Below are 23626 nucleotides of genomic sequence, written 5' to 3' on the forward strand. Positions count from 1 at the left end.
CCCTACACAGACAAAGGCAGATTGAGACCTCACAGTGCTCTGCTTCCTCAGCGTGGGGTTAAGCGTCGTTCCACGCCGACGTACTAAGAAAAACCTGAACAACACAACAAAACCAACTAAAAAGAAAATGAAAAAAATGTGTTGTTTTTTTTTTTTTCAATCAAACTTCCATCTGTTTCCAGCAAACTTAGGAAAGGGAACATGCAAATCAACTGCCTCTCCTGTGTCCAGGGAGAAGGAACTGAAAGCACAACTCCCCCGCCCTACCGCCAACCTCTGTCCCTGGAGATGAAGAAGCAGGTGTTCCCCTCCCAAACACGCTCCGTCTCAGAGAGATCAGAGCTTTGAAGCAATGATGGGCTAATGTTCAAAGAGAGGGAAAGATCAGTACTGAACACCGTAAAATAAACACACAGAATGCTGAGATAAAATAAAACCACATTTGCAAGCTGTAAGTCCATGTACGAATCTACAAAACACCACGAGTTTATGCAAATTCAAAGGGCTCTCTTCAGATAACTAATGGCAGAAAATATGCTCAACATGCAATAAAAGTATTTTCTCTGCAAAAGCCATATTCAGGGCTCGTTTATTCCCAGTCCTTTTTCCTTATTTTGGTATATTTTTGTCCTCTTCGGCATTTTCTTTTACCCTTGTCTATTCTGCCTCATTCCCTTACAAGTCGACCTGGTGCTTTATGAAGTCTGGGTGCAAACTGCTGCTACTTAACTCCCTGATGGACAGAACCCCTTTGTGTTCCACCATCACAAACTTGATCTGAACTGTGAAAAGGATGAAGTGTCACCATGGCACCTCCAATCCCACGTGTGCGCTGTACCCTCCCCTGTTGCCACCTGGTGCTCAGCTTTCTGTTTTCTCCAGTTCAGCTCAGATGTGTTGCTCCAACCACAGCCCCTGGCTCGTTTAAGGGAGTAACTGACACATGTTTTTACCTCTTTAATGTGTAGGAAGTCCTTAGCATCAAAAGAGATGGCAGTGCTCGGGACAGGGACATCTTCATCCAGAGCTCCACAGTAACTCACATTGGTCTTAACAGCAAACGCTACCGGTTTGGACTACAAACAGAAACAGACATCATAAACAGGGGAACCTTATGTGAACCAAGAATGAATTTGCTGCATCAAATAGTCAAAAGTTTTGCGGAGGGCATTTGCCAAATACATCAACATTCAGACCTAATAAATTCACACAAGGCCAAGAGAGTTCCGTTCACTGAAGGTCCCCAATTACACAAGAATATTTACACTATATTCCCCCCAGATTTTGTTTGCAGGCCATTTCACCATTACAAATCAACAGTAGGAATCTTAACACCAGGCAGATGGTAACTGCCACGTAACGTGGCTGCTGGTCCTGTTTAAAAGAGAGCACCTTCGCCCTTTCGAGCTGTATCGCCGCCTGCTGCTCTCTCTCCTGGCGGATGGCTTCCCTGTCCTCTTCCAAAGACACATCCGAGTCTGAGGGTCTGCTTGTGTACGAATCTGCTGAGCCCTGAAAGGAGAACCACATCGCTAAGAAAACACACGTGAGAAACAGAACCCCCGCCCCAAGTCAGGCACAGTGTGCTTTTAAAATGCAGTTCCTGATTCTGCCACGTGGGTTTGTACGCACTGCTTCCAGCACGAGGTCCCGCAGGACTCAGTGGAGAAATACATGGCTTTACCTTGGCCAAAGACAACAAAAAACCCAAGAAAAATCTCTGTCCGCCTCCTCAGTGACACAGTGACATCCAGCTCGGCTGTAGCACTGTACAAACACCTCCATGCATTTTAAATCCCGCTTGACAACCTCAGGCTCAGGACTGTCAGGGGCCAGACCACCGCAGACACAATTAGGGTATCACAGAGCTCGCTTCGAGTCAGCCCTCCCTGCAAATGCAGTGCCATTGTGCAGAGCTGCCCTCCCTGCTGCTCACACACAGCACCGCTCTGTTCTTCAAGTGCACAGAAGTGGCAAAATCACACTACTAAAAGCACCTCTGCAGGGCAACACAAAGGCTGCGCAATGCCACGAAGCAAAACCAGCACATGGAAACAGAATGAAACTGGTTGGGGGAGCAAGGCATGGGGCAGTCAGACTGGGACAGCACCCGGGATGCTGACATCACCTGCAGTGTGGGCTCCTTCCACACACGGCGTGCCACGTGCCTGAGTGTGTGCAGAGCCACAGAGCTCTAACTACAGGGGTGTGCTCCCTGCAGACGTCTCAAAACCCTGAAGCTTGAGTGCTGGGTGAGGTTTTGGGCAACGCGCTACGAAAAGAACCTCAAAGCTCCCAAAGGAGGGCTACAAAAATGGGGGAAGTGTGCTCCCACAGCACAGCCACCTTCCCCCACCGAAGGGGAAGGCTGCCAGCAGGAGGCTACATCTATACAGCCAAATATTCCAGAGCTAAAACGACAGCCCGCGCTCTGTACATTGTTCAAAGCAATTAGAGCAAGAGGAAAGGCAGGGCAGGAGTGGCAGGGCCAGGCACAGTGCTGCACGAGAGCAGCAAATGCTCACAGCTGAACGTGCTGAGGATGCACAGTGCTCACCACTGCAACCAAGCTTCAGCAGCAGCAAAAAGGGAGAGGGAAAAAGAACTGCAGCCTCTGCAATCAAAACGTGTGATAATAAATAGAGATGGAAAACAGCAGTCAGAGGGCTGCTTCCCAACGCAGCTCTGAGTCCTGCCCAGCGCTGCAAGAGGAGCACACCACGGGGGACAACCTGGGAAGGGACACCTTCACCGGATGCCATGCTGGCTTTGAGAGGTTTCTGGCTGAGCACTGACCTATTTTAAGCTCACAGAACAAAGTAGTCTTTGCCAAAGTAGCTGCTGCTGAGACCTGAGACTGTACAGCAAAAAAACAACGCTTTCAGCATTTAATTTTTGTTTTCCAGTGCAGGTACAGCATGACAGCAGCAGATCCTGGGCTGACAGCTCACGTCTGTACAAACTGCAACGTGTGTGACAGTACTAAAGCCTCAGATGTCTCCATGCCCTCAGCAGACAGTATCTGACTGCCTGACCCACACACCAAGAACCAAACTGCACCGGCTGGCTGCAGCACAGTGAAAGGAGAAGGGAGGGGAGAAGGCACTTCAACATTTCTCTGAACACTACCACTTTAATCAAAAAGATCCCCTTAATTGCTTTATTCCTCTATTGCTTACAGTGGCAAGCTGCTAATTTGGGCACACGTCCACAACTCCATGTTCATCTGTGACACTGTAGGGCCAATTATCACAGCCACACAACCTCAGCCTTATGACCCCCGAGGAGACAGAGCTTCCACAAATTCCTTATTAATACAACGTATTACTTATTTTCTCCCTCCTACATTTTCCTCTCCCACACATTAGTACAATCCACCTTGGATAAAAGCACTGAGGCTCAAAGCAATCCTTAGAATGGTTGGGAAGAAGCACACATCAGCCAAAGAGAAAGAACAGTGATGCCTCTATTCAGCACTACCAAAATAATGGTAAATAGAGGGGATTTTGCCCCAGGGTGTGCAGAGAGCAGCACACACACCTCCTCGGGGCATCAGCAGCTGCTGCTGAAGGAGAGTAGAAGAGGCAACTTCTAGCTGTTAGGGTTTCAGAAAACAGCCTATTTTTATTTCAGTGAGGTTGCAAATAATTTTTTCCAAGTGCCAGAAACGTACAGATCTGAACTGCTCTCCATCCAGCCGTAAATCGTAACGCTCTGTCACACAGCTTCTGCAATTAAAGCAGCAATCCGTTGGAAGCTCCAGCCAGCCAGCAGCAAGAGCCTTCTTCTGAACAGATCCAGGGTGCTACACAGCCCATCGTGACCCAGAAAATGAGACACCCGAGTACAGCAGAGGCTCAGGAGAACAGTACTGCACAAAACAAGACTGCTGTCCAGATGGTTTCTGTTGGAAAGGGAATGAGCACAGCTTGCACAGCAGAATGCAACTTTCCCCACCATGCTGCTTCTTGTTGGCACATCGCTGTTTCTGGGAACCTGGGGACAGCCACCATGACCCCCAGTGGGACAGAGCCCCGCTGTGCAACAAGTCGGCTTCTTAATTAACTATGAGGAAGAACTGACATTTGCAGGCAGCTGTGGAGGTACAGATACCCGTGCAGCACTGCAGTGCATTACGTATTGCTTCTGCTGCACAGCAGCACCAGCACTGCTCAGGGCAGGAGGAGCTGCAGCCTCCCACGTACCCCAGGGGACAGAGATGACACAGTCATTGGGCTCCTTGCGTTGTTTGCTTGCTCATTCACATTCGACATGCTATCAAGAATCAAAGCACCAGAAGTGGGCCTCTGAGTGGAATCCTGAGGTGTCCTTCAGCATCCAGACCTTCCAGATCATTGCCACCCCCAGACAGCAGGGCAGTGCTGCATTTAGGGCTGGAACTGCTCCTACAGCCCTTGCAGGAACTATGTGCTTGTTATCATCATTATTATTAATAATTCCAATAAAACAGCATCACCTGCACTCCCCTCTTCAATGATGAGCAAACGCAGCCTGCTCAGAGTGCAGAGTGGTTTGAGACATCAGAGCTGCTCAGAAACAAAGGTACATCCTAAAGGTGACTAACTCCAGAGCACAGCTCTGCCCTGGGACAGAGGCTTCCTCACACCACGATGCTGTCAGAAGGCAATGGAGAAACATCTACAATCACTTAAAGGACTGAAGACTATTTTTCTAAATATATTTATGGCTGTAAACTGCTGGGAGCCATAAATTACTACCTTTCAGTTGTACTCATGCAATAGATATAAAAAAAGATCAGCTCTCCCCTGTATTTCCTCTCTGCAAAATGCAAATGAACACACCCCACAGTGCAGCATTTCCCACCTGCCAGGAATTCATCCTGCCAGAACATTCATCCTCTTCAATCCCAACAAGCTGAGCAAGAGTTGGGGAACTGGGAAAGTGAGATATTTCAGGGCAGGGAACGGTATCGCTGAGTAAGGTGAGTAAGAAGCCCTCAGGTATAACTTCTCATTTGCTTTTCGAGAGAAATGGGCGCCGTGCCCTCGGCAAGGTTTGGAAATGGTTTCCATTCTGGCTCCCTGCACGCTCCCTACCCACACAGACACTACTGAACTTGGTTTCTAACTGACTGTAACACGCGTGGAAATAATTCAGCTTGACACTCGGGTCCCAGCAATTAAGAACTGGAGCTCCACTTGAAAAATGACAAACCTCCTCAGCAACTTCCAGCACGAACTGAGGTCACCGCACAGCTCACCAGAGGCTGCACACCTTGACAAGCTCCCACAGCTCTCCAGTGCTCTGCAGAAGGAGCAGCAGCAGGCACAGGGCTGGCTGCAGGGCCGTATGCTGCCACGACCTGTGTCTGTATTTCTTTGCTCGTGGCAGTTCTGCTCCTTACAGGCACAGAGGATGCCCACCAGGATGAGGGTCAACTCCTAGCCAAACCCTCTTCTTGCTGAATAACCAACACACACACACCAGCCAGCTGCATAAGCACTTCTGAGTTGCGATTTCGGCATTAAGTGCTCAGTAATTAGTTCCTTCTATATGTTTGGTAAATTTATTTAAGACAACTCATTAGGTGTCTCAGCAATTTGGAAATTACTACGTAGTTAGAACATGTTTCCTCTTCGTGAATACTAATTATTAGAAAATAGGGCAACTGTTGTAACATTTCTCCTCATGATCCCTCTTTCTGAATCTGAAGTCTTGCAGTCACATCTCTTTTCTCCAAAAGCACTGTGTTCAGCACTGTGTTTTCACAGCTAAAAGTTTGGTATAAAATAAGGAGTACAAGTAATAAATAGACCTACTGCTAAAATCCTAAAGCTGTTGCTGTAATGTCCAAATGAACACCACCACCTACGCCTCACCTGAAGTACCAACATACATTTGCTGGGCGTTACACACAGAGAAGGCCTGCAGTGCAAAGATCTCTGGGGATGAAAATGACAGAATCATTAAGGGTGGAAAAGACCACTAAGATCATCTAGCCCAACTGTCACCCACCCCCTCCGTGCCCAATGACCATGTCCCAGGCAGCCTGAAACATGAGGATCCAAGGATCAGTGAAGTGGCTGAAGACTCACATCGCTCTTCTCTAAAACCATGCCCGAACCACAAAATCTGAGTAACACACAAACTTTCCAATTCTGTTTTTTGATTCAGGCCATAGAAAAGCTACAATCTGTCTGGGAACGCTCTGACCTGTGCTTTATTCCAGTTGGTGGGAGGCAGGAGCACAATGGAGCCAACAGCTGAACACCTGTAGCTCAGGTTTGGCTTTTATCTCTGCAGCTGGTCCCTCTTTTCCACAGCAGCTATTCAGAAGACCCAGGAGAGAAAAAGAAAGGTGTTTTTTCAGTGATAAAAGGTACCATGCTAAAGCTGCAACAGTTTAGAAAAAGCTGCTTTATTCGTTTCTAATTACTTTGGCTCTTGAAAGCATCGAGTGATCCTCACAAGGCTCTGGGGAAGCTACTGCTGTTGGGCTCTATGGCACCTGATAATAATACAGCAGCTAATAAAACTGCACCTGTTATCCTAAGTGAACTCTGCTGGAAGCGTGGCCCGTGTCTGCCCCAGGAGCACAGCACAAGGCAGGAACGTTCCTCAGTCTTGCAGAAAGAAGAGACAAGCATTGTCCCTAGACCACACTAACAGTGCCACCAGGCACGCCAGCCTTGCAGAAGGAAGTCCTGCTACTCAAACTTCTCAGTTTCTCACACCAACACTCCAGCATCCCGAGCAGGTCTGTAAACGTTGGGGCCCTTTTCTTCTGCTGAAGGTGATGGAGAGTTCGTGGTGACAGCAGCAGAGCACTTCTGTAGATGCATCACCACGTAGCTCCTTTCTGCAATGCCAAGGGCCCGCTGGTGGCAGCCAGGAGAGGCAAGAAGGCCACCACCAGCCCACAGGGCCACGGGCATCGCGCCGGGGCTCGCTCAGCAGTTCCTGCCTACCATCCGTTGGCCACAGGGTTTTCGCCTTCCAGGAAAGCACACCTCACCTCGGGTTGCCAAAAGGCACAGAAGACATCAGTCCCCTGAAGCAAGAACAATCAACATATTAACTTCAGAATGTCATAAATGTGAGAAAAGGAGCGGAATTTTCCTCCAGGCCCCACTGCCAGGCAGCTCCTTGCCACCTGGCTGCTTTCGTGGCATGCTTTTCCTTATTCAAACGGTTACACTCAACAACTTGCATCTTTTAAAGGGTCTTTATGATTACAGCGTCCCAATTTCCTTCTAGCGTGGTGTCGCCACTTCCCACACCATCAGGCTTCGTACAACCAAAATAACCCCAAATATTCCCTTCTATTTTTCCAACAGAAGCTGTTTGGAACACGCTGAACTGTCTAACAACGTGACACCAAGCTGATTCAAAGCGACCACGGGCTCCAGCACAGGGCTGGCTTTGCCCGTCTGTCAGACACAACCAGACCTGCAGTGCCAGGGGTACCAGGTATTCTGCTCTGTACCAGGCCCCATTTCACAGAAATCGAATGCCAAGTAGCACATGCTTTGTGATCTGCCACTAGGCAAGCTGGTGGGCAGCCAAACTCCGTTTATTGCCAGCGGGCTGCAGCTCTCTGCTGTGACAAGTTATATTTAGGTGGCAATGACTTCCTCTGAAGTCATCCCATCCGCTCTGCCTATGCCCACCTCTCACAGGTTTTGCTAAAGGCCCCACCAGGGCACAAAAATCAGAACCCAAACAGGCTTGCACCTTCAGTGTAATTATAGGAAAATTACTTTGTTTAAACTATTCACGCTGCGTAGCGAATGGGAAAGAATTGTGCCACGCTGTTATGGTATTGTTGAAACAAATTTCATGCTGCTAAACTTCAGCCAAGCAACCGAGAGGGTTTGGGCTGAGGTTCAGTTTGTCCTGTTGCACTGTGGTTTTAATTAGCCACCTTTTTCCCTCCACAAACTCCCAAACCCGGAGGCTTCGGAAGCCAATAACCAACACATCTGAGCACAGCACTTTGCTTTTTGTTTCTTCGTACGTTTTCCACTCTTTCTTTCCCAGAAACCTTCTTTCAGCTACTAAACTCTCTTCCCATTTTTATGTTATAGTAATTAGAGGTCCATATGGGATCTGCTGAATCACGGCCTGACCCACTGATGGATCACCTGAGGTGAGCACTGAGCCAGCCATGGGAGCACAGGTGAAGGCAATGCACTGTGTGAGCAGAGGGGGTGGAGTCTGACTGCTGTCTTGGTTACCATATTATTTGGCATTATTCATTCTGTTAACCACACAGAGGTCTATTCCAGCCTTAATAATTCTGTGCTTCTTGCAGCAGGGACCAACTTCTGAACTGACACACCTGCTGGAGCAGCAGTAAGCTATTCCTTACTGCTGGAAATAGCTCAGTAAGAAAAAGCCCTCATTTTCTAAATACTATGGCCTCTGTAAATAGCAACTCCTTCTGCAAAAAACATGCAGTCTAATAACCAAACATGCTGAGAGCAAAATAGAAGTGAAAGGGCATCTTGCTGTCACCTACAGAGGTAATATTGGAGTAGAACTTAATTGCAGTGATTAGTGCAGGGCCCTGAGGACTTGCCAGGCTCTGGGGCTGCTGCCTGCCTGGGCATGCTCCCAACACACGTTCCCAGGCAAACCGGGTGCTTACCCACTGACACATGTAACATGGGGGGAAAAAACAACAGTTTCTATCTGGATATCAGTCTGTGCACAAGTGTTTCGAGAGGTACCTGTGTTATCTTTGTGTATCTCAGATTTGCGAAGAGCATCAGGGCCACCAGTCCACCCACCATGGACACTCAGTGTGAGCACTGAGACCAAGCAAAGCCCAAGGGTACAGTGAAATCTGGGAAGGCTGCAGGTTAAATACCTCCACATCTCCACTGTTGGGGTCAACAGAGAACGTGCTAAGCTACATCAGGCATTAGTGCAAAGCCAGTGCCTCGAGTCTACACCTACACTCCTGACAACATGGTATTTTTCCCAAAGGCAGCACGGGCAATGTATTTTCCCAAATTGTTATGACTACCACAAACGTACAACAAACCATTCGGATCCTACACTGTATAACAGAGTGACATTTAGAGAGCTAAAGAACAGAAACCAGTAACTCTAAGATAAAATCCCTTTTATTTATTTTTTTAAGCATTATCTCAAAATGGACTCTTAATTAAATGGCTTGGAAGAAACGAGAGCTTAATACTTCCCATTACTTGCATTCAGTAAGCGTTCCAAAGAGAAGAAAATCCCTCAGGAATCACTATCGTATCCACAACGTCTGTGAGCTGGCAACAGCAATACAGGGAAAAGACACCGAGAGCTGACTGTGCAAAGCACTCCTTCTCTACCCACATTCCCACAAGCAATCAGAAAGCAGAGCTGCAGTAAGAGCAAACAGCTCCGGCTGAAGCACCGGGTAACGTTCTGAAGGAAGAAACAAAGCACTGCCAGGAGAGCAGCCTCTCAAAATCCTGGGACGACTTAAAACCCTCATCAAGACTAAAGCTTTTGGGATGTTCTGTAAGAGGTACATCTGTTGCAACAAAACATTACTGTGGCGGGGGTTTTGTTGATGCCCTACAAATCTGTACTGGGATGTAACCAGGAAGGCAGGGAACATGCATGGTGCTAGAGAGAAGCCAAGGCCTGGGCAAAGCTCTGAGTATATCCAGTAGAAATAAAAGCATTTCTGCTAGCAGATTGGAGAAATGTAGGTAAAGAACTGAAGTCCAAGGGATGAAAGTGTTTTTGCCACAAGACCCTGTGAGAACACGTGCCCTGTGCTGCTGGTGGGAAGGGGAGGCCCCTATCAGATACACCCTTTGCTTCACACGCTCTGCCATTAGCTAAATGCTTTGTGTGTCACTCCACTCTGTGCCATGAGCTCGGGTGCTTGCTGACAGCTCTGGGGTCAAACCTCCTCGGGGAGCTGGTCTGTGCTTAGATGCAGCACACCCCCTGCCTCCTCCAGCACAAAACCTGCAGAACTCAATTACTGAAGAGCTCTTCCCACATCTGCTGTGCAAACCCTGGTGTGTGCCATCGGCTCCACGAGGCTGCAGCATCACGGTGGCAAAGCAGCACCTCCCCCTGTGCCCAGCATCCTGCCAGCAGGGCAGACCGCTCCACACATCTAGATCTGAACTGCCCCAACACCAGCCCTTCAGCATCTCTCCATACCACAGTCCTTAGGTCAGTCTGCAAGCTGGAAAAGAGCCGTGCAAACCATGGTGCTCAAACAGCAATGGCAAATTAGTAAAAAGTACCCCAGAAGTAAGAGGGAAAAAAGCGCTGAGCCTCATGGAAGAGCATCTCCCCGTCGCCCTGAAGCAGCTGTCAGCAGGGTGCTGCTCAGGTAACTCAGCCACATCCCCACCACCTGACCACAGGGACAAACAGCAGCTGCTGCGAGGAGAGAGCAGACAGGAGTGAGGTCTGGAAGCGCTCGGGGCCAGGCTGTGTCAGCAGCACTGCAGAGCACAGGCAGAGTTTGCTCTAGGAGAACAGGGAAATAAAATGAAAGGGAGGGAAGGGGGGGGGAAAGCCTGTCGATCCCCAGAGACTGCAGCATGGATCCAGGCAGGCAGGCAGCCACAGCCACTCCGGAAACCACTCTGATGATTCCCCTTCCTGAAAAGGTTTGATGGGGGAAGGACCGTTAATCTTCCTCAGCTGCTGGGAATGAGCACTGCTCAAAGCATTGCAGAACTGCAGTTGGGTGAATACAACCAACGGGAGGAAGCATTTAACGGCTGGAAGAAATGAGAAGGAATCAGGATTTTGGGGCTGCACCTCCCTGAAATACTTCAGTTTAGCTCCACTGAAACCTAGGCTAGCTCCCCTAGCTCAGCCCTGTCCCCATATTTCAGTTACTGGGCGTTTGTGAGTTCAGCTTGGTTAGGAAACATTGTGGCCTGCTTTTCAAGCTGCTGCTCAAGGATGTACTTCTCACACAACTGCTTCCAGCACAGCAAAGCCACAGTGGTTTTATTTATTTATCTACTTTGTTGTTATCTCAAGGATAGAGAAGAAGAAACATTTACCTGTAAGAAAAGGAAGGTATCCCAACTTTATTAACAGTTTCTGTTGGGGAATGGAAGATAATGGGTTCTGACACCAAATAAATCTCAATGATCTGTTGGTTATGAAGGAAGACAGAACACCCGAGCAGATTTCCATCCCCCTGAAGGCTTTCTGCCACCCTGCAGATAGCAGCAAGCACAGTAAGAAGGGCAGCAAACAGCAGCATCCTCCTGTGAGCCCCGAGAAGCACAGAAGCATGGTGTCCTTGTGTGCCACACCAAGGCACCTGAGCAACAGGTTTCAACATGGGGCTTAGCACTGTATTGTCATTGTAACGGCAATCACAGCCATCCCTGAGGTCTCATGACTGTAACTTCAAACTGAGTCAACACTACAGCACACTTGGCCTGAAGCAGCTAACAACCCAAGATGTTTTTGTCTTCAAATGTACAAAACCAATGGCTGAAGATCAGCCAAAGCATTCGGAGCCCAGGGCCACACGCACAAGGAATTACTTGACGCAGAGATTTCATTCCAGGCTGCCCTCGGCTATAGCAGCACTATTGGCAAAGCTCTCATCCTGCATACATCTTCTCAGCAGGATGTAAACTCGTTGTTTCCCACCTTCCATATGCATACAGACCAGTAACCTGGAGGCAGGATACCTTTCTCCACGAAGCACGGTGCTCTGCACGTGAAGTACACAGAAATGTGGGCATGGTGCTGATGGGTTGGGGTGGCTGATCTCAGATGTCTTTCCCAGCCTGAAGAGTGACCCTATGAAATACACGCTGCCCTGAAGCTGACAGCGAACATTCCTCCCATGCCAATGCAGTTTTATCTGGAGAGTACACGCAGCACCAGGCACTCCTCCCCTCTCTCAAGAAACAATAGTGGAAAATGAGAGGCTCAGAAAGAACATGAAGAATAGCCAAACACACTGGGAAAGCGTGTGGACTGAGAGAGCAAAGCTTTTGTGGGTGGGGGACCCAACATGCAAAGCCCTGGCACAGATGCCTGCCCAACACAGGCCTGCATCATAACCATGAGTTACAAGGGGAGATCCAACATCTCTGTTTTAAAGAAAGGTGCAAATTTGACTCAAAGCCATGTGATATATTCTGAACACAGCAGTCGAGTTAAACATTTAACAACGCCTTAAACATTGTCATAGACAGAAGTCTTCAGCATTGCTACAACTGGTGGCAGCACCAGCGTGAGAAATGACATTCAATGCCAATTTTCAAAGCCAAAGTCAAATTATTAATTCAGTTGAGCAAAACAACTTCTGTGTATCCACCACCACCCCATAAATTTTGTATGCCTAATGGGAGACATTCCAGACTGCAGCTCTTCCTCTCCTACACTCCCACTCATGCTGCATGTTTACATACAGTAGACCTAATATAATAACGGGAAGGATTACTTAATGCAGCACTAAAAACCCATTCTAGAGTGTAATACCAGGCACCAAAACACTTCCCACCACTCTGCTCCTCTGGACTGGAGTAAATGACAACAGATTTCCCCTGCCACTGGATTGCTGTCCAGGGTGAGCTCAGCTATAACTGACACCTTTTCACCTAAGGATGGCACAGGGGCACATCAGCTACAGATGAGATAGTGACAGATTGTTCTGGAAAATTAAATGCTATCTCATGACATAGATACCTCAGCAGAGAGTAACTGGTGACCTGTCAGAATGCTGAGAGCAGTACTCCTCTGTAGATACGCTGACCTCAGGAGGAACAAGGCTTCGAAGATACCATCACTGAATCCTGCACTGGAAGGGAACATTTGTAAAGAAACAGGAAAGGGGATAACCATCAGGAACAGTTTTGTTCTCCAGGTTCTTATGATAACAGATGAAAGGACGGAAGGCTGTGAAGAAGCTGTCTGACTGCACAGGTAAGAGGCCTTTGGGATGCACCCAGACACCCCATGGGCAGCTGTGCCAAGGGCTCATCAACAGCTTCAGCCACATCCCTCAAGCAACCCTCCTCCTCCAGCATCACACATGCTGGACACAGGAGCACCTCATGCAGCATCTACAGCAATACATGCTAAAAGAAAACAGCAATCCATAGCAAAATAATCAGGAATTGGGATGTCATTGTATGAAGGCCAAACAGTGCAGGAGAGAAAGCAGAAGCAAGCTGAGCATTGAGGGCCCACAGGGATCCATGGGAGCGGGGAAGAGGCCCGGCGTGGAAAAAAACAGGAGAGGACTTGCAGGGAAAACATATCTGGTTCAAGTGGAATACTCTCAAAATAGAAGGGCCTGCAAAGCTTTACACGAAGTGTTAGCAGCTCGCTCAGACATGTGCTTTACCACTTCAGTGCTTGGCGAGATGATACACAGTGCTTTTTCCCCACCATTTCATCCATGTTGTGCAATAAATCACATCCCTGGCAGCCTGCATTCCCCACGCTGGTGAAAGAGTGCAACCAAGTAGCTCCAGATCTACAGCTCACACAGCTTCTGCACTGCTTCAGGAAAACAACACCAGGAACGAGCCTCCAGGAGTACGACCTGTGGCACACTGTTCTGAAGCAGTCCTGAACCGCACAGCACCCGAGCTGCAAGCAAGTGCTCCAGGCACAACACAGCAAAGCACTGTGGAAAAATACAGGCTGGGGTCTGAGGGAACTCTGCGAGCAAATCTCAGTGCCACCTGCAAACTCAGCACGCAGCAGCTGAGCGGAGTCCTGAAGTTCATTACTGGATTCCAGATGACCACCAGCAGTTGCTGGGCTGTCCTGCTTGCGAAGCAATGTGCCTTTGTGCACGTGGCTCAATTCAAAGCCAGGCTCTACTATCTCTGTGAACGCACGCTCAAAGGAAAATCATCTAGCAGCTCAGTATCTCGCAAGCAGAACGTGTTTCAGGGAGATAGGGAAACAAGCCATGACATCAGCAAATCTGAGGCTAAGCTTGTCCTCTTTTTATGCGTTACTTCTTCAGCACCAAGAGCCGTGCTCCTCCCCAGATGCCCTTGAGCTCAGGGAGCAGCTGATGCTTCCCAGCAGCCACACACCCACAACCCAGGGTGAGTACACTTGTGAGAAGCCCTCGTCCCCTCGGCAGTGGTCACCATCCAGTGACAGCTTACAGCTGAGAGCTGACACTTAGCTGTTCCCCAGAGGTTCTCCTCTTGGTTAGATGACGTGACATCTCTTTGCTCATGTTTTGTTTGCTTTCCACTTTAATATATTTTTGGTGGAAAAAAAAATCTCTATGGAAACAGCAGACACTGATTTGTAAAAACTGTTATTCGTACTGGAAGTTTTATTTGACTGCTGCACTACAAACACAGCATTACACTTCACAGAGGAGCAGAGCTGGGTACAAAAGCATTCTAGAAGAGAGCACAAACATCAGGCACAGCAACAACAGCTACTGCTGGAGCAGCTCAAGGACTCGGAAACTTTAGCAGAAAAAAGAACACAAACACCCAAGCAAACCTGCAAACAGAAAACAGGCCGACTTCCCAGCCTGTCACAAAAGAAAAATGTCTGGCAGACGATGATTCATGAGTTGAGGCAATCTATTAAGGATTAATGGAAACAGATTTGAAACTGTAAAAAATAACAAAATAAGCAAATGCTTCGACCATGTAACAACAAAATCTCAGCAAGAACTCAGCGGGCAGAGGGCAACGTCACATTAACAGAAATTACCTGACACGTTCCCACTGAAGACAGACCTTTGCATGCACCAGAAACCAGAAACCCTACATAAACAAGCAGCAAGGAGCAAACTGGTAGCACTGGAATGACTGTGTCCTACCTTCACTTTCTGGACTCAGCATTATACAGCCCAGCCATGCTCAGTGAGGAACTGGGTGCTACCAGTGAGTGACTGGCACTGCAAACACCGTCCTCCCTGCCTGTACAGGCATGTTCACCAGCACATCCATCCCTCCACGATGAGAACAGCACAGGAATTGAAGCCCTGTGAGACCCCACAGGACCCCCCCACTGCCTCCCCATGGAACGAGCCCTCCTGAAGGATGGTGTCAGCAGCCTCACCTCCCTTCTTGTCAGTGCCAATGAGGAAAGCTCAGCATCTCCCAGTTGGTCTGTGTGCTGGAAATGCAGCACAGCCCTTGGGCAACCTCACTCTACCATTAATTTTACCTATAAGTCATGCAAGATTTTATAGGTGTGAAAACTCCTCTGTGCCACGAAGAGCTGAGCTCCCGTGCAGCAGTGCTGGAGAGCAGTTTGGAAGCAAACTGAACACAATGCCTCAGTCCTGTCAATTACACCAACAGGAGGAGTTCTGGACTATAACCACCACAGGCAAGGGTGAAGAATATTTCTCTGAATATGTTTTGCTTATTTTTTATACTCAACCTGCTGAAGTGGAAAGGACATACAGGGCAAGACAAGACTGCCTTCCTTATGCTCCACAGAGGTACGACACAGAGACCCAACCTCCACTGCAGAGCAAACTTCCCTGGCAGTGTTTGCATTTCTAAGCAAGCACTCAGAAACCTTCTGGTCTTGATTGCCATGAGAGAGAGTCTAAGCTAGCAAGAGAAGTGACTGATCAGTGCGAGCAGCAATGCACAAACTTAGGAACAGCAGCAAGTGCACAGTATCGTGCTCCTGTTCCCAGCACCTCTGTCCTGAAGACTGTCAGCAGCATCTTCTCTAAATGCATACGCAGAAGCTGCAGACAGCTTTCACATGGATACCTCATAAAGCTCCAGCACAGCAGAACGAGGGCCACACCAGTGCCCCGTGCCACAGCAGCCTCCTTTCCAGCTCCTGGACCAAACACAGATGCCAGCAGGTTCTGGTGGCAGCCTTCCTTCCCCAGACTTGCAGAAAGCCGTACCACTGGTTCATCAATACGACAGGATGGCTCCAGGCACAGCTCCCCAGTGAGATGCATGATGGAAAGCCACCAGCACTGTGGATGAAACACACATACTGTGGGACCACGATGCTACACCTTGCTGTGCACTGCACTGCCACACAGCCTCCCAGTTCCCTAAAACAACCCTGCAGTGATGGGCTTCTACATACAAGTCCCTCAGTGCCCTTTTAACAGCAGCCTCTGAAGACTGGCTACCAGGGTGAGCCTCACAGCTGCCTGGCCCTTGTTAACTTCCAAAATCTGAAATGCTTCAATACAGAGCATATGCAAGACCTAGGGGCTGGAGAGAAAGCACATAGCTAAAAGCAGGGCACAAAAACACAGGTAGGAGACAAAGGCATCACTTAGCTGCCATCCCAAATGACAGAAGAAAAGGACATGAAAGGGGAATTGGCACTACTAAGCAGAGAGGCACGCACACAGTGAGCACTGCAGGCCATCAACAGCTGAACCTGACACTGCCAGCAGCCACAGCCACCACCGCTGCTGAGGAGGAAAAGAGGATTTTACAGGAAACGTGGTTTCTTATGGTAAAGTTTTATTTAAGGTTTGATTCTGAGGAAAGATGGAGTCTGTGCTGCAGCCCAAGGCCACGGGGAGGTTTTGTGCCAACACAGCATGCAGATCTTTCCTCACCATGAATACCACCACAGGGCTTAGTTCTCAGCTGCGAGGGTAAAGCCATGACTTTCTTAAGCAGTGGAAATCACTGTCTTCAGTACCTGTGCTAACAGGGTTCTGGGGTCCTCTTGTAATCAAGAACATAAGATGCCTGTTTCCTACAAGGCAAACAAGTTTTCAAGCCCCAAACAGTGACTCTGTTTAGAATAAAACTAACCAGAGTACTACAGCTAGCCCCCAGCATCCCCCCCAGTCAGACAGGGCAGGGCAACAAAGCCAAAACTTCCCTTCAGATGATGCTCCACTCTACAAAAGCCTCAACTTTATGTCCACTGCAAGTGTACTCATGGCTGTGCAAGTTGCTTACACCTCCCTTTGTGCACTCCTGTGCTACCTGCATACAACCAGTGGCATTTTTTTCCAGCCTGAACGGTGCAATTTCCCTCCTCCAAAAAGCCTCGCACCAGCTAGTGCATCATCTGCTTGGCATTAATCATCACAGCTGGTAATGGATTGTAATAGCCATGCACACACTGAACCCATTTCTTCTTCCAAATGTAATATAAATAAATACGTATTTTTGCATTCGTTTCATACATACACACAAACACACCATAATAATAACTTCAGCTATAAAAAAATACATCCTCTACATAGCAGTTCACTCTTAGAAAAACACCATCTTTCCTCCTGGGTTGAGTAGGAAAGAAAGCCTGCCTGGGAGAGGCACGAGCCCAGCTGCCCTCCAAGGCCAAGGGACCCTGGTGCCCCCTGGCTGTAACACAGCCCCACTTTGGAGAGCTGCAATGCAACAAACCCTGGGGTAAAATACACCATGCCCTCGTGTTGGTCCGCATCTCTTGTGATGAAGATGAGCAATGTTCTCTGTGCATTTCTTGCATGATGCCACCGCGACAGGAAACTGCTGCACGAGTTTTCTAAGGGCAAATACCTACTTTAGGAAGACACTAACTGTACTCGAGTGACTCATCTCGGTATGATTTATTTTGTGCTAAAAGTACTTCAAGTAGCACAAGTACTTGATCACACCTCCCTGTGCTTCAGGGGATGGAAGTACAGCAAGTCCAGGATAGCAGCTCCCATCTCCCCCAGTTCAGCAGCTGTGCCTTCCAGCCCCAAAGCCCAGCCAACACACACAGCTCTTCTTTCATCTCTGCACACTCACTTATTCTCTCCTAACCGCAGGGAAGCACTACTCTACCTTTAATTTGCTTTTTGTTACATTACAGCCATGACATGGGCTCTCTCTGGCTAGAAAGCAATGCTCCTGTGCCCCACTGTTGGCCAGCACGCTGCCCCAGCTCCCAACCGATGAGAAGCCCCATAGCAATAAGGGACAGTGCTGTAACAGTGGGAGCACAGAGTGAAGCAGTACCCGGGGAACGGTACCTGCCCGTGCCTGTCCCTCTGGGGATTACAGCCTCCAGCTTTTCCACACGGCAGCGAGATGTCTGCGCTGCTGCAGGGTTCGGTCAGCCCCATTTGTAGACGAAAGCTGAGATTCTCACTTATTCCCACGATTCCAGGACTCTATGAAAAGCATCCTCGAGTGCCGAGAGGCTGCAAAGTTCCCACAGCTGTCAACGCCATTACCACCGACTAATTGAGACGGCACTGAGAAACCTCAGAAATCGCTCCTCGTTTCCACCCGTGGCCGTGGCAATCACACACACACACACACACACACACACACAGCATCCTCCGCCCCGCCACCCTTAACACAAACCGCTTCGCCCGCACCAGCAGAGCCGGATCAAACCGTCTCTCGGCGTAGGACCTATTTCACCGGACCTATTTTCCCCCTTCCCGGTAGCACCGACGCGCCCGGCCGCTCCCCGCAGACCCCGCACTGCCGCACTCTCCGGTCCGCGCTACGATCCTTACGTAACGCGGCCGCCCCGCGCCGCCGCTGCCCGGCCCGGGCAGGAGGGGCACCCGAACGTTACGTAACGGAGCGCCGCTGCCCCGGCGCCCCGCGGCACTCACCGCCTCCGAGTCTTCAAATCCATGCAGGTACAAATTGTCGTACATGGAGCTCGGGGTGCGGAACCGGCGCTGCGAGGGCCGAGAGCGGGCGGAGGGCTGTGAGGCGCGGGCCCGAGCCTGCCCCCTCAGCGCTGCGCACGCCACCACCGCAGGTGCCCCCGCCGGAGCCGCGCAGCCCCCGGCCCGCCTCCCGCCGCTGCCCGCTCACCGCGCCGCCGCGCCGCCATTGGTCGAGCTCGGGCGCCGCCGCGACGCCATTGGCCGCGCCGCGCCGCCGCCGTCCCTCGGCGCCTCAGCGAGCGGGCGGCATCGCGGAGCGGACCCCGCGTTCCTCCGGCCGCGCACCGGGCCCGGCCCTCGGTGCCGACAGCGCGTTCGGCAGCGGCTCCGAGCAGCGCCCGACCCCGCATCGCCTGTGCGGGGAGAGAGCGGTCCGTCCGCCGCCGTGGCGCCCAGCGAGGCCCGCAGGTGCCGAGGGCCGCTCGTGCCGGATGCAGACAGCGGTGCGAGGACACAGCAACGGAACGCGGGGCTCTGGGAGCGGGCGGTGCTGCACGGAGCCGCTGCTCCTCGTGTGCCCGCTGTCGGAGCTGCTGTACACCCCGCAGAACGACGGCACGGCTCGTGCCGAGCTCAGCGTGCCCGAAATAGCAGCGTCTTCTGCCGGGCGCTGGGAGGGTGTCTGCTGATGATAGATTTTAATTTAAAAATAATAGCGTGAAGGCTTTTCTGATGAGTAATTTCTCTTCCGCTCTAGGAAACGAGTTTTCCCCTGATGTTCTGCGACGGCGCTGCAAACAAACAAACAGAACTAACCCCAAATGCCAAGAACGGAAAAAACACACACGTTTTGGCCCTATTTAAAACCGAATTAGGAAAACCGATCCTGACAGAGCTGTACCCTGGACGCTTCCAGCCCTGCCTCTCCTGCCCGAGAGCTGTTCCTGTGGCTCTCAAGAGCCCGACAGACATCTCAGCAAAGTCCATTTCTTCAAAAACTCCATAACATTACAGCAAATCTTACTCCTGATCTCCTACCCCCCCCGTGCCAGCAGTGCACTCCTTGCTTCTGCCCACACCTTGCAGAAGCTGTGTGCCTGCACACGGGAGCACTGCTGACCGTGGAAGAACCTCGCTGGTAAAGTTCAGCACTCCTGAAGTGTTTCCCAGGACTGAGCCCTCAGACAATGAGCTCTTCCAAGGAATAACCACTTTATCCCCAGGCTTCACACAGGGCTTGCTTCAATGCTAAACCTACAGACCAAGCACTCATTAATTAACAGGGGATCTCGGCTGGCTTTTCTGAGGTCCGTTTCAAGCAGAGTAGCACTTCTGTCAAGTGGAGCAGTTGTTGTGACAACAAAAAGCACATCTTGCAGCACATCTTACAGCTGATGCACCCAGCTGCTTCCCTGCTGCCCCAGCCCCCTGCTGCTCTGGGCTGTCCCCATGTAGGTGGGTCAGGGCTGGAGAGCACAGCCTGCAGGTTTTGGGGCACTCCACGGGGTCTTAAGCAGACAGAGGAGGGTTTCAGTTTCTGAGACTGCCTTTAAAGCTCTCTTTGAACTCCCTTTACAGGAGTTAATAGATCGATGTGCAGGGCCTGGGCTATGCCCCCACCTTGAAGATCTGTGATGTTACATATTTAAAGAAATAAATACCTCGGTAGGAGACTATTAAAGTTTAAAATGGGAAGGGATTTCTAAGTGCAACATCAGAATCATTTGTCAGCTCAAAATAAAGGAAGGATCTGAAATCACAAGGAGAAAAAAAGAAAAAAGAGTGTCTCAACTTCACATAAATTTGTAATGAAATAATTTAACTCAGAAGTCAGGGGAATTGCTATTTGATTTCCAGTACTTACATTTCACGCTGTCCTTTCAAGATACAGAGGTTATTAAAAATATATATTTAATGACTCAACTTGAAAGGCTCCTAAAAGACACTATAAAAAGCCACACAGCTCATTAAATAGGGATTGCATTTGGAAGATGTAAACAGAAGGGACATCTGCACGACCTGCAGCGGGCATTTGCCTTGGGGGCCTCAAAATCCCACCCCCCATCTCAGGAGGTGTTTCTGAGGGAGAATGCAAACACTCTGAGCACCACCTCAGGCCACAGAGAGGCTGTGGCACCGGGCACCTCTCCTCTGCATTTGGCCAGCACTGCAGCATCGGGCATCCAGCACCCACCGGGTTGTGTGTGCGTGTGGGACGCACCTGGTGTCAACGTGCAATGGACAAATGAGCTGAATGAAGTGTTGCTAAGGTCTGGTCCCTTCAAAACCAATGGTGTCAGCTGCTGCCTTATACATCTTGTTCGTATCTTTCAATTTGGTTACAGTATTAATCTTCAGAGGCTGACTGATAGGTGTTTTCAAGCAGCCTGGTCTCCACTTCCACTGGGTTTACTTATGGCACATTGCAGGCTATTCCCCAGCAAGGACTGCTGTCCTCTGTTGATCTCAGCAGGACTGCTGTGAATTAGGTTTCCTGTGGATTTACTGCAATACTGCATGCAGGGAGCATCCATCATCCTTTGATCTCAGGCCACAGCTCTGCAGGTCCCCATAGGCACCGACTTTGAACAAGATGCAGACAGAAGATCACAAAACCATCTAGTTTCTGTAGGACCTACCTAATGTGTCTGCTGAGGATGCGTAACGAGTCCATATAGTTCCACAGCCAAGGTATCATTTGGAATCACCTAAGGACCATGTATTGTTATTGTTAGTTAATTAAAAGACTCCTCCTCCTAAGGACTTATTACAGGCTTCATTGGAAGTGTGCAGGCAAAAGAACAGGCTCAGTGCTAATTAAGCTGCTCCTGGTGCTTTGAACCAACATTACTAGGCAATGGAGGGGGAGGGGAGGGGAGAAGAGAAGAGGAGAGGAAGGGGAAAGAAGAAAGGGGAAGAAGTCAGCACGAGCTGAGCATCCCACAGACCTCCCAGATATGGGGTTCCCTCCAAGTCATGTTCCCTCCATGCCATTTGGAATTATCCCCATTCCCTTCTTTTGATGAGAACCGACCCTTCTGGAAGCACAAAGGAAAAAGGATAAATCCTTTGTGAGACGTGCATCCATATATTGCTGAATATTAATTATTCAGTCATTTCTGAGCTATCCAAATGTGGGAATAATGTTTTCCCCAAAGCACGAATTTTGTACAGAACCACTGGAAATGGTGTGCAAAGCCCAATCAAATGATTACACCACCAAATGACGGCACTCGCACTGTTCTTTGAGGAGATGCAGCAACGAACCATTTGCATAAGCACACTGAAGGGCCATTTGAATAAATGCACAGTAACTGGATTGCCAAACCAAGTAAATACCTCAGCACTGCAGTGTGCAGAGCCAGAATGTAAGTCAGCAAGTTCTCTCCCTTTTGTGCTTCCACAGATTTCACTTTCACCGTGGGCTGTGCTGCCACGAGGGTCCACCCCGATGCCACAAACCCTAACGCTGCCTCCATGAGGATGGACTGAAGCTCTCTAAAGGCTCTTCTGCTCCAACTGTAAGGTTATAATGCTGGACTCGCAGCATTACTTTGGACTAATGAGGTACTAACTGCAGAGAATGACAGCATATTAACCAAAGGAGTTGGTGGTTCAGTTAAAGCACATCTGGGCATGGACCTGCTCCTTCTAGCACCTTTCAGCACACAAAACATCCAGTACTTATCGGTACATTTCATCCAAAACATAAGCACTGGGTTTGACCTTTCAGAGCCTGAATTTTGGGTCCTGATGAAAACAAAAATTCCTCTCCCCATATGTTGTTTGTGCTGAAATCAGCAAAGCAGCCCAAGTATGTATTTCATTAATATAAAGGAAAAGGACCGTCAGCATTCTCCAGCAATCCAAAGGCAGAACTCTCTCCCGTCGCCTGGAAGGAGGCCAGCTCCTCACTCTTCTATGCTATTCCCCATCCTTCTCCCTCTACAGCAATTTATTTTTGCCTCTCTCCTTTTCTGTTTCATAATACAGATTAGATAAGCACATGCTTGTAGCAACAACAGCTTCTGCCTTGGGGTGGAAGTATGAACAAGACAACCTCTTGAGATCCCACTAACCTCCTTTTCTAACATCTCATGAGCAGTGAGAACTAGATGACATCTGTGATGTTTTGCAGTCCTGGAGATTAGCAGATGAATAAGTGTGTATTTATGCTTCAAAAGAAAGAAGCATTGTGGTGTTTGGGATATGTCTCGGCACACTTAAAGGTTTAATTCAAGGAGAGACCTGGATGGTATGCTTTAATTCCTTGAATTTCAAGTAATAAAGTAGCCTGGCAGGGTCTAATTTGACAGTTCTTCTGGAGGAAGTGAGGTGCCACCTATTCTGAAACACATTTATCCGACACTGTTATATAAGGGCTGCTATAATTAAAGAGAGTGTGAAGACTTCATTGTCACTTTCTCTCAGTTTAAAGCACCTACAATGAGAGAGGTAACCGGACTACATTTGTAGGTATCCTCTATATTTAACCAGTCGTGAGCTTTCTCTTTGCTGCAGGCTCTATGGAGTCCTGCAAAGAGCTGAGCTGTGGGAAACTCTGAGCTATAGCTGTGGCCTCCCGGAGCGTGTTTGATAAAGGGTGGATTGTGTCCACCTCCTGAGGCAGGCATGAATGTCCTCTCAGGTTTTCATAAATCGAGACAGTCCTACTCTAATTATGGCTTCCACCGGTGCACAGAAATGAGCATGGCAAATCTGAAACGACCTGCAGTACATTGCAAGACACAGCCCATGGCATTATCACTGCATTAATGTGGGTCTCCCTCTCAGGAACTCAGGACTTGCACTGTGTGGATCTGCAGGCTCTAAGCAGCAAGCAGCACCCACAGGGCTGAAATACCAAATGCCTTAATAGGTACCAGCCCAAAGTGACAGTGTCTCTATGGCTGGGGTTGTGCCGTGGCTCTTTGTTGGAAGGATACAGGGATTCTGTTTTCAGAGATGTGCATTTCTCTCCTCTGTGCCAAAAAGCATCCAGGCCAGAGGATTAAGCATTTGTTTTGTTTCTTATTTTAAGCTCCTCTTCTCTTATGAATGTTAATCAATCTCCTTAACTGCCGTAAGTGCTGATGCTGAGCA

The 23626-nt window shown here is 49.2% G+C and overlaps 1 protein-coding gene across 4 annotated transcripts in view; it reads right to left on the minus strand.

Annotated features, from left to right (window-relative positions):
* Positions 1 to 18573, minus strand: part of CACNB4 (calcium voltage-gated channel auxiliary subunit beta 4) — a 35288-nt gene extending 16715 nt beyond the window's left edge. For all 4 annotated transcript variants that reach the window (XR_010623051.1, XM_065750411.1, XM_065750412.1 and 1 more), the window contains exons 1-3: positions 18524 to 18573; positions 1393 to 1512; positions 954 to 1076 (exon numbers count right to left, since the gene is read on the minus strand). Coding sequence is in view for 3 of the 4 variants with exons in the window: in XM_065750411.1 (XP_065606483.1) it covers positions 954 to 1076; positions 1393 to 1512; positions 18524 to 18568 (288 nt within the window). In the remaining variant the exon portion in view is untranslated. The remainder of the gene's footprint in view (positions 1 to 953; positions 1077 to 1392; positions 1513 to 18523) is intronic.
* Between the last annotated feature and the right edge of the window lie 5053 nt (positions 18574 to 23626).

This window comes from Cyrtonyx montezumae, unplaced genomic scaffold, assembly GCF_038088225.1.
Source record: "Cyrtonyx montezumae isolate F1298 unplaced genomic scaffold, pur_monq_1.0 scaffold_7, whole genome shotgun sequence".
In the NCBI taxonomy this organism is placed as follows: domain Eukaryota; kingdom Metazoa; phylum Chordata; class Aves; order Galliformes; family Odontophoridae; genus Cyrtonyx; species Cyrtonyx montezumae.